General features: G+C 58.5%; 1 protein-coding gene across 1 annotated transcript in view; it reads right to left on the bottom strand.

The window, feature by feature from the left end:
* Positions 1–77: 77 nt before the first annotated feature.
* BIN3 (bridging integrator 3) overlaps positions 78–15,403 on the bottom strand; it is a 41,868-nt gene continuing 26,542 nt past the window's right edge. Inside the window, exons 3-9 of the mRNA XM_037152608.2 lie at positions 11,351–11,391; positions 10,910–10,971; positions 9,706–9,842; positions 9,202–9,242; positions 3,733–3,874; positions 3,408–3,542; positions 78–922 (exon numbers count right to left, since the gene is read on the bottom strand). Coding sequence (XP_037008503.1) covers positions 776–922; positions 3,408–3,542; positions 3,733–3,874; positions 9,202–9,242; positions 9,706–9,842; positions 10,910–10,971; positions 11,351–11,391 — 705 coding nt within the window. The 3' untranslated portion in view covers positions 78–775. The remainder of the gene's footprint in view (positions 923–3,407; positions 3,543–3,732; positions 3,875–9,201; positions 9,243–9,705; positions 9,843–10,909; positions 10,972–11,350; positions 11,392–15,403) is intronic.

The following is a 15,403-nucleotide window of genomic DNA, read 5'->3' as shown; positions in this document are numbered from 1 at the left end:
GGGGCAGCATTACCCTAAAAAAACCTGAGGTGGCTCTCCCCTCCTTTCCCTAGTTACAGCACAATAAAACGGGGACATTTTATTGAAAACTTTACTTGAAAAAATAAAATTCCAAATATCCAGGTGAGACATAACCCCACTGCTGTGGCTTTGAGGCCCGTGAATTGGTCTTTGACTTTTTTTTGTGTGGTAGGGTATTTGCACAAGGTGAACCTATTTCCTAGGGAACCTTCAAGCTGAGAGTCTTCCCTGCCTTGACCGAAAGGATAGAAGTGGGCTAAGCAAGCCTCTGTGGTGCCAGGAACCTGGGGAGGGCCCGTCAGGGCTGGGGGGCCACAGCACTCGTTTTCCCGGGTAGTGTCGTGACCCTCTCCCAGGAGAGAGAGTTGGGGAAGGCTGCAGGATGGGTGGACTCCCCAGGACAGGTCTTTAGGAGGTAGATTCAGTCTGACCCTGCAAATGGCTGGGACCACCTGTGAGCTGACAGAGCCCGTCAGCTCACTTGGAGGGGACGCTGGGCCAGGGCAGCTCTGGAAATAAAGTTCTAGGCTTCTTACCTGTCTGGGGGCTCCTGCTATGGGTGGGGAGATGGCAGCCTGCTTGGGGCTCTGGGTGCCAGGCTCATTCCAAAGGGCTGCTGAGGCAGGGTGGAGGAGCCGTGGGCCCCACAGTTCTCCCAGAGAAGGCCCCTTGACGGCCGAGGCCTGGGCCTGAGCTGGGCAAGGTCAAAGCCTGGAGAGGCTGTGTGCTCCAGGAGTCTTCTGGGGTCTGAGGCTCAGTCATCAGCCACGATAGAGAGGGCTCTGAGTTCGCTCAGTTTGGCCTCATTCTCCAGTTCCCGCTGCTCATCCGAGTGGCCAGGCTGGTCCAGCTGTTGGCTCAGGTCTCCGAAGATCTTGTGCATTTCAGAGTAGTAGACCACCTGAGTGGGAGGAGGGGCAGGTCAGCGGGGTTGGGCTCCTGGCCCCCTTCCCCACCCACCCCTCTGGGCCAGGTTCTGCTGGTCCCTCTACGGCCCCCCCCCCCCCCCCCAGCGTTATCTCCCTAAACTGCAAGGAAACCAGGGAGGAGTGAACCAACTGCCTGCAGCCCTTTGGGACGGTCTACTGCCTGGGGTGGCAGAAAGTCAACGGGCAAGGGAAGCGACAGATCCTCAGGAGGCAGGAGGCAGAGGTGGGGCTCTGCCTTCTCTCCAAGCAGTGCAGTGGGTGTGCATGTGCTGGGTGGTGGGGGGGGACAGCACGGCCCAAGGCCCGGGATGGGGGAGTGGGAGGACCCTTGGCAGGTTCTGGGGGGACCAGGGAAACGGGCGCTGTGACTACAGCTCACTGCTTCATAGAAGTGAGGAGAAGCCAGAGGCTTGTGTTCCTGAGGAGAGGGCAGGGCAGGTTCCCAAAGCCCCAGAGGCTGGTCTTTGGAAGGTGACAGTGGTGACACTTCTTAGCTTTCCATTCCTTCCCCACTGTGTCAATCATGCCTAAGGTGCTCCGCCCAGGGGGCGACATCAGGGGTGGGGTGGGGGGCATGGTGACTCTCACACAGGGCTGAGGTCTGCCTGGACCCAGGGCCTTGGCAGGCAGGACAGAGGCTTTGCCAGAAGGGACAGGAGCCATTCTTGCTTCAGCCTCCACCTCGTGACAAAATGAAGGTGTGCATTTCCACGAAAGTGTTCCACGCTATTCAAAATGTCTACATTTTATCATCTCCAGCTCCAAGCTGTCCTTGGGGAAAAGGACCTCTACTACTGTAGAAACCTGGAGTGCCATTACCGGTGAGGGCACGCCACACTGCGAATTTGGTGGCAGGAACATGGAGAAAGTCTCCCACATCCAGGACTGATGAGCTAAATCAAGGATCTCACATCCTGTCACCTCAGGGCACAGGGCCTGGGCTGGTGCTGGGGGAGGGCAGGGGATGCCCCCTCCCCCCAGAGCTGCACTGCTGGCTGCGTCATTAGGATGCTCACTTCTCCAGGGACTAATGGCAGAGGGAGGGGAGGCAGGTGCCAAGGAGGCAGCAACACCTCCGGCCACCCCGCTCCCCAGCTGCTCCACCCGGGGCACGCTGAAGCCTCAACCCTGGAGCTTCCTCCCCGAGCACAGGATGGAGGAGGCAGGGCAGCCTGCAGGGGTGGGAGCTGGGAACAGGGGCGGTGATGGCGTAGGAGGCAAGGCGTTCAGGAGGGAAGACTCGGGGCTCCTTAGGGCCCTGCCGCAGGGCGGGGCATGCCACAGGCCTGGGAGGAAGCTGCTGGAAGGAAGCCCTCACCTACAGGGCAATGCTCTGGGGCAAGGGTGGCTTTCTGTCTCCCTTTACCTCGGCGACCAAGGACATGATCACTAACAGGTCCCAGCCCAACATCAACCCTGCTCAGGGTTCCTGATCGCAAGTACAAGTCCCATGGTTTTGGTGTGCTCTAAAAATGGCAGGCTGTGAGGCAGGAATCAGGCTTTTCCTTGGGCACCTGTGACCGTGGACGCTGCAAGGAATGACAGTATCCACTTGGGGGCGCCAAACACCAAGGCCAAGAGCTAGAGGGCTGGAGGTGGATGGAAACCTGGTGAGTCTCTACCTTTGTTACTTGGTGGGGACAGGTGGGAAAGGTGGCAGGGTGCTGAGAAACCTAAGGTCAGCTGGGGGGCACACTTGGGGGAGAGCCCCTGGCTTTGGCACCTCAGCCTTTCCTCTTTTACAAACAGGGACTAATCCCTGCAAACGGCCTGAAGGATGAGAGGTGAAGGGGACAAGGAGGGCAGCAGCTATGCCCACCGCACACTCGTGTCCCTACACCCCTGAGTGGCAGGAGACACAGGGCTTGCTGTCTGTCTGTCCCTGGCGCTTCCGCTAGGCACTTGCCCCCACGCCCCCGCCTGCCTCTCCTGCTGGAAGGTGCACCATGGCCCTGGGCCCCAAGTGTAGCTCTCCTCAGGGTTCAGGGGCCCCTCCAAGGGTTGCTCAAAGTCCAGATACTCTGTGGTCTCCCGCCAAAGGAAGAGGAGTAACTAAGTGGGGATGGGGGTGCAGGGTCCTCAGAAAAGGGACTTCACCCAATAGGCCTCTATCCCTGACTTCCTGAGCACACCAGGCAAAGAATCCGCCCATCAAAGCGAGGGGCTGATGGTGCAGCCTCATTTGTTCTTGTGGCTGGGGTAAAATATGAGCAAGACCTTGAGGGAAGAGCTGTTAAACAAGAAACCTCGTCCTAGGGTGGGACCAACCAAAGAGCAATACAGGAACGAAAACAAAAATTCCAGCAAGTGACCAGTCGCTGCTGGCTCCCTTCCTTGGGGGCAGTGCTGGGTGGCTGTCTTGGCAGCTGCCATGTGTGTGTCTGCAAAGCCCATGACTATCTCCGGAGAGGAAGTATGGGGCCAGCCCTTGGGGCCCAGGGTGCGGGGCTGCCTCACCTGCGCTCGGATCAGGGACTCGAAGCTGGGCTGGAAGTAGTCGAGCCGGCTGTTGTAGAACCTCGGCATCTCATCCAGGAGCTGCTTGTTCTTGGCCTCAAAGTCCTCCCGCACAGGCCGCAGCTCTTCTCGGGCCTGGGGAGCAAGAGTGGCTGTCAGAGCCCCCAGTGGCTCACCCAGCCTCCCTGTTGGGGGGCCCATGCATGTGTATGTACACGTGTGTACAGGGGGTCAGAAGACCAGGTGTCTTGACCCTACAGATCCTGGGCTTGCCCCCAGGGAAAGGGGGCCCTGTGGCCCACTGTCCACCCTCCCTCCTGGGTACCTGGTGGAGTTTGGCCAGCACTGGCCCTGTCTTCTCCTTTTCCTCGTACTTCTCCACCTTGGCCTGCAGCCTCCTGTAGTCCTGCAAGGCCTGCTCCCGCCGTTTCACTGCCATGTTGAGGCTCGGGAAGACACTGCCAAACCTGCCGACACAGGCGGGTTGGATGTGCGTTGTTCACTCAGACACATACTGAGTGTCCACCCGTAAAGTGGCAAGTCCTGTTGTAGGTCTTGGGGGTTTTGCTATGAATGAGACAGGTGGGGCCCTGGCCCTGGGGAGCTCGAGCTGCTCAGAACCTGTCTAGGGGTCAAGCCCGGGGAAAGAAAATGAGGCTAAGGGTCACACTGCTGGCCTGAGCAAGACAGAGTGGGTCATGAGTCCATGAGGCCACTTATGCTGCCACTGTCCCCTACCCCCAAACCACGGAGTCCTGTAAAGGTCATGGCAGAACTGAAGACTCCATGGAGTCATCTGGCCAACATCTCCCTTTTACAAAAATGAAGGAAACTGAGGCCAGAGAGAACCTGACATGTCCAAGGTCACAATTAGGTAGTGATGGTCCAGAAGAGAACCCAGTGGCTCAGTTCTGCCTGGCACCTCCCCACCATCTCAGATGCCACCAGCAGGTGGCAGAATTGCAATCAAAACCTCCAGAGGCAATCACTTCATAAGGTATATACGTGTCCTGTCAGTATGCTGCATACCAGAAACTGAGGTAACATCCTATGTCCACTACCCTTTAATAATATTTAAAAAACTCTTTTCATTCAATTCCCAGTCAGGGCACATGCCTGGGCTGCAAGCCAGTTCCCAGCAGGGGCCACATGAGAAGCAACCATACATTGATATTTCTCTCCCTCTCTCTTTCCCTTCCCTTCTAAAGATAAATAAAATCTAAAAAGTAAATAAAATTTAAAAAATATTAAAAAAACTCTTTTCATAACGAGGTTTCTAACAAGTCCAAAAGCCCCTCCAAACATCACGCCCCCTGCCACTGTGGACTCTCACCCCGCTAGTGGACTGCAGGGAAAGCAGGGTGCCTCTGGCCCCATCCCTGAAACGGCCCAACTGCCCCACCAGGGGTGGAGGTTGATAAATGAATGGTGGAGAAGGCAAAGCAAGCCTGTGAGCAGGGCTTCTGGAGACTGGGAGAAGATGAGGTGGGAGGTGCAATCACGCAGCTGGTAGAGACCTGGCCACGCCATAGAGGAAAGTGGCAGCATGGCAGGTGTTCAGGGTTGAGAAGCCCAGGGAAGGTCAACTCCTACTGGAGCAAACAGGGGAGATCAGGGCGGGGCGGGGCTGCTGCCGGTTTCAGCCTTGCACCAAGCTCTTGGAGCCAGGAGGCCATCTTGAGCTCATGGCTTGCCTTTAGGTAGCTCAGATACCACATGGAGAGTAATTTCCAAGTTGGGCTGTCAAGAGAACATGACCATCAATTTAATTTTTAAAAACCTCAACAGCTCTGGCTGGTGTGGCTCAGTAGATTGAGCAATAGCCTGTGAACCAAAAGGGTCGCCAGTTTGATTTCAGTCAAGGGCACGTGCCTGGGTTACAGGCTGGGTCCCCAGTTGGGGCCATGTGAGAGGCAACCAACCACACATTGATGTTTCTCTTCTTCTTTCTCCCTTCCCCTCTCTCTAAAAGTAAATAAATAACATATTTTTTTAAAAGGAGCCCCAACAAATCAAGATTACATATCATATAAGAGTAATAAACACTTCTGCCAGAGAATGCAGAATATGAACTGGACCAAAGCATTAACAGCTCCAAACAAAACTTTAGACCTGGGCAGCTGATTCTGATGAGAAAGGGAACTAAAGTGAGTCTTTCTCACTTACTGGGTACCCACAGTGGGCTCACCTCTAATTGGAAATGCGAAGTGGATAAGCCCACACAAATGTCTCTGAAGCCTCAGCCACGTGCCCCTTCGCCCAGTGATCAAGTTGATGGTTTTGAATGACTGTTCCGTCAGGCAGAAGACGGAGGCCTCCTGGGTGCCAAGCGCACTGGCTGGGGAACTGGCCACCTGCAGGACGCAGGGCCCCTGGGGTAGGTCTGAGCAGGTGAGCCCCTCGAGAGGAGCTGTGCACGTACTGCTGCGGCCCCAGGTGACTGCTCTGCTGGGGTCCCTGTTGCTGGGGGAGCCTGTCCCCTCCTGGGAGGAGTGCAACCAGCAGTTGAGAGGCAGCAGGTGCCACTAGGCCCGAGAAGCCATCACACTGTCTCACTGTCCACCCCAACTGGATCAAGGGCCACCAACAGTCACCCTGGTTCTCTTGTGAGAAGCAGCCTGCTGCCTGGAGGGCCCCGGCACCTGGGCCTCTGCTGTCCAGGATGAGCAAGGCGTGGACCCGGTGGTTCCCAATTTCCATGCGCTGCCAGGTGGCCTCAGTGACTGTGCCCAAAGGATGCCACCTCAGCCTCAGGGAGTGAGACTACCTGCCCTCTGTGAGGAAGAGGCGGCTGTGGCGGCGGCCGCTCACCGTTGCTGTTAGACCCCCCAGGAAAACGCTTCCTTTGCCGTGGTAACTTCTGCCTCTCCCCGCGGCGCCCCTCGGTCAAACCCGAGGCCACAGAAGGCCCAGCTGACTAACTCCACTGTATACGGCCCACCGATCACCTGCACTCAGGTGGCTTTGGCCCTGGCCTGGGGGCTCCTCAGGGGCACGGGCGGGTGTTGCTGTTGTCACAGTAAAGTGGAGACACTAGGGTCAGGCAGGGAAGATCAGACGGTGTGTTCTGAGTGGCTGACAAGGGGCGGGCGGGGGACTTTGCAGTCCTGACTCTGGGTTGCTGCCCACTGAGGCCCCAGCTCCCCACTGTCTACCTTGAGGCACCAGAGTGGACTTCGCCAGCCCCGCACGCTGGGTGTGTAAACAGTGCGATGCTGTGTGAGGGGAGGGCCTTGCCTGGCAGCAGGACCCCCTTCCCCACGTGGGGTGCTTTACTGCTTTTCTCCACCTCTAGATCAGGGGAGGTGAGTTAGCAAGGAGGTGAAGTCCAGCACAGGCTGGTCCCCGGGGCTTGGGTTCTCCCAGACGTGCCCCTAGGGGCTCTACAGAGGTACCTGATGGCTCACCCGGTAAGAGTGGCGCCCAGCTCTCCCTGAGGTGCGAGGTCCTCACTTTCACCAGGCAGGCCACCACAGAGCCCAGGCGGGGCTGCCAGGCCCTCTGCTCAGCGCCCTGTTCCCCTGCCATTGGGAGTGAGGGGAGCAGGGCGTCCCTCTGCTGGGGCCGCAGGGGACTCCCAGTGCTCCAAGCAAGGCTCGGCTTGCCATTTTGGTCCTGGACACCTCCCTCCCCTGCCGCCCACTGACAGCGCAGCTCTGAGAGTGGGGGGGGTGCTCCCTTTCCATAGGCGGGAAAAAGACTCTGAGGACCAGGCCCTGGCCAAGGTCACAGGCTGGGTCAGGGAGACCGGGACTGCCCGCCTAGCACGTCCCGCTCAGCCATGCCACACTGCCTTCCTGGGCAGGCGTCCTAGGGTCCGCTTCCTTCCGACGCCGCCCTGGCTTCTGCACTAGATCATGGCGCCCAAGCTCTGTCTATCCTCAGAGACGGGAGGATGGGGCTGGGCCCCCGCCACAGACTCGCTGAGGCTCTGCCCACGGTGACTGCCCATTTCTTGCCTGTCCTGAGGTTCGACAGCAAATTCTCTCCCCTGGGTAAGCCTGGGGTGAAGGCAGTGAGAGGAGGAGGAGGGAAAGGGGGAGGCACATAGAGGCCGGCTGGGCGGTGGGCTGGGAGCAGCCGGTCCCGGTGGGGAATGCCTGCCATTCCTCAATCTGTGCCCACACAGCCGGCATCTTCCACCCACCAGGAAAGGGAAATTGAAAGCATCTCCATCCGACCATGTGAAAACAGCCCAGGGACCGGGGGATTAGAGGCCGAGCCCCCTGGGGGGAGGCTGGGGGCGGTGGGGTGGCCATGTGGCGATGCCCCTCCTCAGAGGACAGGAAAGCTGCAGTTTCCTGTTTCTGGTGCTGGGGTCCCTGGGAGCTTCTCTCCTGGCAAGAGGAGGCAACAGGCAGCGCTGGTTTTCTGTGGTCGGAGATCGCGTGTCGGCTGAGGCTGCAGAGCGGCCAGCCCAGGCGGCGGGCGGGCCCTGGGCTCACTTGGAGGTCAGCGGATCCGCTGCGGAGATGGTGCCCGCCCCCTCTGCCACTCACCCACCTTCCTGGCAGGTGGTGGGGCTGCTGGGTGGTGGGAAGCAGCCGGGATTTCTCTGCACTTGGCTTCTGAAGCCCAGCATCGGATTTCAAGGCTGCTTTGTTGGTTGTGAAATCAAGACAGGAGCCAGTCCCCCAGTCTTCTGAGCCGGTGTCCCCTGCCCAGCTCTGCCAGCCATGGGTGTTCACTCAGCTTTTGTCGCAGCTCCAGAGGCCCCTGTGAGTGGGGTCTGCTCTGCCCTTGGTCCTTCCCAGCCAGCTCTGAACCCTTAGTCCTGGAGACCGAGTCAGAATGTCTCCGGCCCTGGGTGGCCTTGTCGGCGCCTGGCTGCTGTGTGTATGACCCTGTGGCCAGGGGCCAGCAGAGTTAGGGCCAGGGCCCAGGGAAGGAGCTGGGGTGCAGGGAGAAATTCCTCCTGTGCCAGATTCTGCCTCCCCGCCGTGGCAGAGCCTCCAGGCAGCTCGACTGAGGCAGAACTCTCCAAATGCTCACCCCTTAGCCCTGGGTGGTGCGGGAGGGGCCCCACAGCCCCAGCACTGGGGCCGAGGAGGTCAAACCTGCTCTCTCATCTCCCTCCAGGCCCTGATCCAGCCTCAGTGATCAGCAGAGCCTCGGTGCCGGGGCCCGGTGAGGCCGAGGCCAGGGCCCACCACGGAGAGGTAATCAAGTGCAGCTGCCGGCTGAGCCGGCCTTTCCGGTCAGAGGCTGCCTGGGAGAGGCCAGGGAAGAGACGAAGTGATTTGGAAGCTTCAAGGCAATGCCCACCCCTAGGGGACCTGGGGAATAGGCCGTCTGATCGCTGCCCAGAGCCTGCCTGACGGAACTTCTGACCCTGACAGGTCATGAGTTAGGGGTCTCCCCAGGCGGGACCCTGTGGCCGCACCCTTCCCCATGTGCAGCCTCCCCCACATTTCAGAAGCCGAGTACTTCGGGCAGCTGCTCCCCCTGTCCGGCTGGGGGATGAAAGGCCCCACCCATCTCCATGGAGGGCTGGCCACGAGCCTTGCTGGCTTAACTCAGCAAGCTCTAGCCCCGCCAGTCTGCCACCAGGGACAAAGGGAAAATGGCAGAATGGCCACTGGAGCGATGGCTGCTGCCTGCAGGGTCACAGGGTTCCTGCAGTTACTAGGAATGTCAACCCTAGGGCCACAGGCCATGGAGGTGCCGCCCCACTGCGCTCCCTGTCAAACCCATGTCTAAAGACAGGCTGCTGGAAGGGGAATTCAGTCTGCAGGCGAGTAAGGGCCCTGACCTAGTTCCCTGAGCCGGGGGGTCCCCAGTGGCCTCTACTCACTTCTTCAAGGGTTCAATCACTGTCTTCTGAATCTGGTTCACCTGTCAAAAGGAAACCCAACAACATCAAAACCTGGGGAAGCCAGACTCTGCCTGAGGGGAAGGCTCCAGTTCCCAAGGACAGAGAGGGTACCTGACAGGCAGGGAGAGGACCAGGGCAACACAGGTGAGGTGGGCACCCTAAGTGAGCCGGGGTGAGGCAGAAATAGTGACCAGGAAGCTGGAGGGCAACAGGAGCGCCCTGTCTCTGTCCCCGGGAAACCCTTCGCCTGCCTGCTATCTGCCAAGGCCAACAGTGGCCTTGCTCAGCGGGGTGGTCAGTCATGGCCTCACTGGAGTGATGTGAGCCCATGGGTGCTACAGTGAGCAGGTCCACCAAGAAGAGCTCACAGGACTTGGGTACGCAGGCCTTGGGGGCTGAGGTCGCCTTGAGCGAGGCCTGAGTCCTTTAAGTAGGTGTCCCTCCAGACAGAGCCACGAGAGGGGGAGACCCAGACCCCGTCACCTTTTCCTGGTTGAAGGCGTCCATCCGCTTCATGGCCGTGTCCAGGGCGGTCACCATGTTCAGAAAGTCCTGGTCTTGCTCACAGAGGGGGTTGGAGAGCAAGTCCAAGGACACCTTCACAGCAGACTTGGACATGGCTGTAAGAAGTCAGAGCTCAGGGCCCTTGCAAAGGGACCGGCTTCCAGGCCTTGCTGCTAGGGCTCCCTGCCGTCCCTCAGTCCAGGGCCTTTGCCCAGGTAACCTGCACCCACGGCCAGAGGCCACACGACCTTCAAAGTGCCACAAGAGCACCAGACGCTAGTCCTCACTGCACAATGCTCATTTCCAACTACCTGACGCTGCTTTGGATAATGTTTCAGGCACCTTTACCTGTGGGCAGTGACAATGTTCCCAGCTCTGGGTTGTAACAAGCTTATCTGGATGGGAAGCCATAAGAAATGCGGATGTCTAGCTGCAAAGTTCTAGGCTGGTAAGTCTGGAATCCAGGACTACACATCTCAGAACACCTGTCCAGGCGGCAGGGGTGCCGTGTGGCGTGGGGGCCGAGAGCGGCACAGCTCACTAAGGCAGGGGCAGGCTACTGTGAGGCGCCAGAGAGCGCGGACTGTGGGCTTTCAGGCCGCATGGTTCCTGTTGCCATGATTCAACTTTGCCACAGATGACACCTAAAGAATGGACATTGCTGTGTCCCGATAAAACTTTATTGACAAAAGGAGGCCAGGTTTGGTGTAACTAGGCAACCCCTGGTTTCAGTGATACACAAGAATAAGAAGGGAAACAACAAGCTACAACCTGTACTAGAAAGGCAGTGGGGGTGATAGAGACGCCATCCAGGTAACTCAGAACTAACTTCAAAACAAATAACAGATGGTCTCCAAAAGCAGCCCCTTGGCTTGCGGCACACATAGTTTGGAGTTGCCAGGGCCAGGAGAGAGGGCTGTCGTGTTCCAACGCGCCCATGTCCTCAGAGCGCACCGCCCAGGGCTCTGTGGCATGGACCACAGGAGCCAGCACGTCCCCTGGCTGCACCCAGGGAAGGGGTGAGTGGGGATCCGCTACATGAAGAGTGACCTCGAGACACTTCTCAGGGACATCTGTTGGACATCTATCAAGTGCACTTACTTCAAGCCAGCCCTGAGGTGACCGAGGGAGGAGGGCATCCACCTGTGCCCACCCAGTCCAGCCCGCAGGACGGGCCACCTACCCAGGTCGGCGTCGGCGCTCTTCTTCATGTCCTTCTGTAGCCTCCTGGTCTGTTCTTCCAGCCTGCAAGGCAGGGCCAAGGGCTGGTACCTGGCCTCGCCAACTGGCTTTGGCTCTTTCTTCCCAGCTACCCAAGGGAAGCCCAACCTGATTCTCTGAAATGCCTGCTGGGAGGACAAGGGGCCCTTCCCCACGGCCCTTCCCACTGACCAAAGGGTCACTACAAGCTCTGCATGAGGCAAAGCATCCAAAGGTTACGAGTTCACGACTATCACACAGCTATCGGCTGGGGAACGATTTGTGGCAGGTGGTAAGCTGAGCTGCCTTTGGACCCCAGGGTGGTGACGGCCAGAGCATGAAACCTTGTGGGCAGTGAGTCCAGGCAGATGGCCCCGCCCCCCCTGACCCCAGCACGCCCCCCGCCCCCGGCTGTGACACTCACTGCTGCAGCTTTCCATACTCCCTTTCAAAGTCTCTCTCCACCTGCAATGAGAGCGACACCTCGATCAACGGAGAAATGGCAGTGCACTGGAAAAAATCTGCCAGCCTCCTGACACTCCCCGCACGCCCTCCCCCAGGGACAGGAACAGCACCCAGGCCCTGCAGGCGCCAGCAGGTCACCAGAGGTGCAGTACCCTGTGTTCCCAAACTAATTAAGTGTCTAGTGCGGGCGAGAGGCTGGCCTCCCAGATGTGCCAGCCAGGCAGGTACCAGCGGATCACCAGCAGGCCACGGCTCGGCTCCCCCACCGTGGGGAGTGAGGCTGGGCCCGCTCCCTGCCCTCACCCTCCTCGCCCGCCCCTCCCTCCACAGGTGAGCTGCTCAGCCTGTGACTGGCACTCAGCCAGGGCGGCCCGGGGGGTAGAGGAAAGGGTGGGATACGGACTTCAGTTCTGTCTCCGCCACTCGGCAGTTCTGAGGCGAGGCCCGGGCAAGTCACCTCCGTGGTCACAGGTCGTACTACCTGCTAGCTTCAGGGTAGATCAAGAAAGATCCTGCGTCCCCGCTCTGTGAGCTGGGGTGTACCAAACACAGGTACCAGAGCTACTGACTCCGGCCAGGCTCTTTAAGTTCCTGAGCAGTTGGTTATCAGGTTTCCCCGATGCCGATGCCGGAGACATTTACACCAAACCGTGAGTCCTGGACCCAATCCTGCCACCTCCATGTCAGGAGAAGTCCAGAGAGTGACTTGCACTTCCATGGCTGATTTCCCCATCTGTGAACCTGGCCTCGGCCACGGCCTCAGGCCAGAGGCCTGTGAGGTGACTGACAGCTGAGAGCCTGAAGGAGAGAAACAGGAGGGCAGGCAGGAGCCCCCCTGCCACCCCCTCCAGGACACAGCAGTCCTGGCCGCCTGGGGGCCCCCGGGCTGGAGGAGCTCTGGGAAGTGAAACCGCTCCTCTCCCCGAGTGCGCCTCGCAGGCCTGCAGGGCCGTCTTCACCACCGACTCTGGGGGGGAAGGTGCACCGCAGCCTCCTCGCTGAGGAGGTCGCAGGGGCAGAGGGGAGGCCGCCTGTGTGTGGTCGCACCACTGCGAGCAGCCAAGCGCCCAGGCCTGTGCTCGGAACTGTCACCTCCCCAAGAGGAGAAAGGCGTTTGCTGAGGAATTAAAACTATGACCTAAGGAAGATGACTTAGGGGCTGCCCCCCCCTCCAGTCCCGACTCCCCCTCGGGTTACAGGCTGCGGTCAGGGAGCGCAAGCCTGCAGCGGCCGCCAGAGCCACGCTGCTCTTCACCGCAGGCCCGCTGGCCGAGGGCGCCCTGGGGGGGGACCATCCCGACCGCATCGCCCTCTGCACCACGCTCGGATGCGGTGCACTCAGCAATCACAGACTGGCAGGGCGTTACTGGGGCGATGCCTCATGTGATACATGAAGGAATGTGGCCCAGAGAGGGGATGTGGGTGACGTAAGGATTCAGGGCGAGTGAGTGGCAAAACAAGGCCAGAATTCAGACTCCTAGTTCAGGCCTTTTATTACTTTAAAAAAATATATTTTATTTACTTATTTATCTTTACAGGGGAAGGGAATGAGAGAAGGAGAGAAATATCAAAGTATGGTTGCCTCTCGTGAGTCCCCTGCTGGGAACTGGTCTGCAACCCAGGCATGTGCCTGACTGGGAATCGAACCACAATCGTGTGGTTCACAGGCCCGAGCTCAATCCACTGAGCTGCACCAGCCAGGCCTTTATTACTTGTTTTAAACTGCACTCATTCAGCTCCAGCTGGTGTGGCTCAGGTGCTTGGGGCGTCATCCTGTAACCGTAACTGAAGGGTTGTGGGTTCGATCCCCACCCCAGGTGCGTAGGGGAGGCAACTAATCTATGTTTCTCCCTTCCTCCTCTATCCTTTCCTCTTTCTCTAAAAGCAATAAAAAAATGTCCTTGGGTAAGGATAAAAAAAATAAAGTGCATTCATTCATCCCACAAACATTTAAGGAGCCCCTTTAAGTGCAATGAATTCTGCCAAGTGCTAGGGAGGCTCTGATGAGTAACAAAAACACAGCCCTGGGGGGATGATCTCTCTCTCTCTCTCTCTCTCTCTCTCTCTCACTCACACACACACACACACACACACACACACACACACGTGTCACTACAGCCCCTGGGAAGGCCTGTGGGGGCCGAGGGCGCCACAGTAGAGAGCAGCGAGGACCGACTCAGCTGAGGCCCCCGGGGCACGACAGAGCCCTACCTTCCTTATTTGAACTGGAAAACTTCGGAAGCAGGAACACACAGTCTTTCCTTCACTCTGCGATCCTGGCATTTAGAACCTGCACCAAGAGCAGGCCTGCCCTCTCCGTCTAGGGACCCAACATTTTCGTCACCTCCTTCCTTACAGTCCGCCAAAAGCTACTCTTAAGGAAAAATTCCAAATTCACTCCCCCTAAAGCATATGGACTGGATAAGCATTTAAAGTGTTACCCAGCACAGGGGTTTCCAGTTGGGCAGGGGTCAGTTACAGCTGAAGGCCTCGGAGGCCTCCGGGGCGAGTGCGACGGGGAGACCTGTTCTGGAGCAGGGGGCCCTTCAAAGGCAGCCCCACGTTGGCCGGGATCTTTCTCCCACGGTGCTGGGAGGAAGGACGGTGGGGAGAGGAGCCGGTAGGGATGGGCTACGACATTAAACTTGACACTAGCCGTAGAGCATCGCCTAACACTTTGAGTCTCAGTTTCTTGCCTAGTCAGATGAGGTCTTTTATTTAGCCTAGCCATGTAAATTTCGGGGGCTGACAAAGAAACAGGGCAATGCTGCCCCCTTCACCTGCTGCTTCCGGGGGTTCCTAGGCGTGTATGTGAGTGCAGGCAGGGAACCTGCCTGTGGGCTGTGCTGGCTGCTCCTCCTCCACACTGGGTGCCGAGAGGACCAGAGCAGTCTGGGGGTGCAGACTGGCATGGGGCCCTCTGGCAGAGAGGAGAAGCAGCAAGGATGCCCCTAATTTCAGTTAAGCCTGGAGTCCTATTTCTGGGGGGCTGTACCGGGCCTTCCCCATTATGGGAAATCTCCTTTCTTACTGTGTAGGATGTGAGCAGAGTCTTTTTCTCCAAAAAGATGAAATTAAAATGAAGGAGGTCTTGGCCAGGACACAGCTCTCCTAAAGATCAAGAACACAGAGCAGGTGCTCTGAGAGGGGAGGCTGGGCCCGGGCCCGGCCTCTGTCGCAATCCCCGGGGTGCACCGGTGTGTGGGGGGATGTTGGAGAACACCTGGCCCTCCTGGCTGGGGCTGCTGAGACTTGCAGAGAAGGGCTGCAGGGTTCCAGCTGGGCTGGATTGTTCTGGTTGATGACAAACTCAAGGTCTCACACTGGAAGTGAGAAGCATGTTGGAATGAGCTTGGTCCTTCTACTCTATGTCCCTCAAAGCCGTCTGACAGCCTAAGAGAAGTTCACGAATGTTTCACCTCCTCCGTCCTGGTAGCCAGGTGTGGGCTGCTTCTTTAGCTCAGAGTCCCAGTAACTCTCCTCCACTGGGGACAGAGCCAAGGGGACACCACCAGGACTAGCCCCTCAGATGGGGAATGAAGGGAGAGCCTGGGCTCTCACTCCGTGAAAGTCTATCCATTCTAAGAGAAAGCGCCAAACACAAAAGATCTGAACATCTTTGAATGCTTGATGCTCTGCCAAAAAGGCAGCTGGACCACAGTCAACAATGCGAGTGTAAACACATGTGCACAACTGAGAGCGGGTCAGAGCTGGTGGTGGCTGGCGAGGTTAGTGCCGGAGAGTTGGGCCGGACGCCCCTCGCCCGTCGGCTGCTCCCTGCTCCCTGCACCCCTCCCCACATCCTAGCAGGCTCAGGGGGTGGGGGCGCTGTGCAGCTTAGCTCTCTCCCCAGTGCTAAGGTCGGCTGGCACCTTGCAGGCGCAGGTACCTGTTCACTGAGTGAACAGGCTGAGTCCCCACCCAAACCCACCCTCCCAGTGAAGTGAAGAGGAGGCCAACCGAGGAGCCCTCAGCGAGGCTGCTTGGCGGAGGCAGCTGCCTGTGGCACGCT

This window comes from Artibeus jamaicensis, unplaced genomic scaffold, assembly GCF_021234435.1.
Source record: "Artibeus jamaicensis isolate MK-2021 breed Jamaican fruit bat unplaced genomic scaffold, CSHL_Jam_final contig_477, whole genome shotgun sequence".
NCBI lineage: Eukaryota > Metazoa > Chordata > Mammalia > Chiroptera > Phyllostomidae > Artibeus > Artibeus jamaicensis.
Note: the sequence above shows the minus strand (reverse complement) of the source record. Positions and strands in the feature narration are given on the sequence as shown.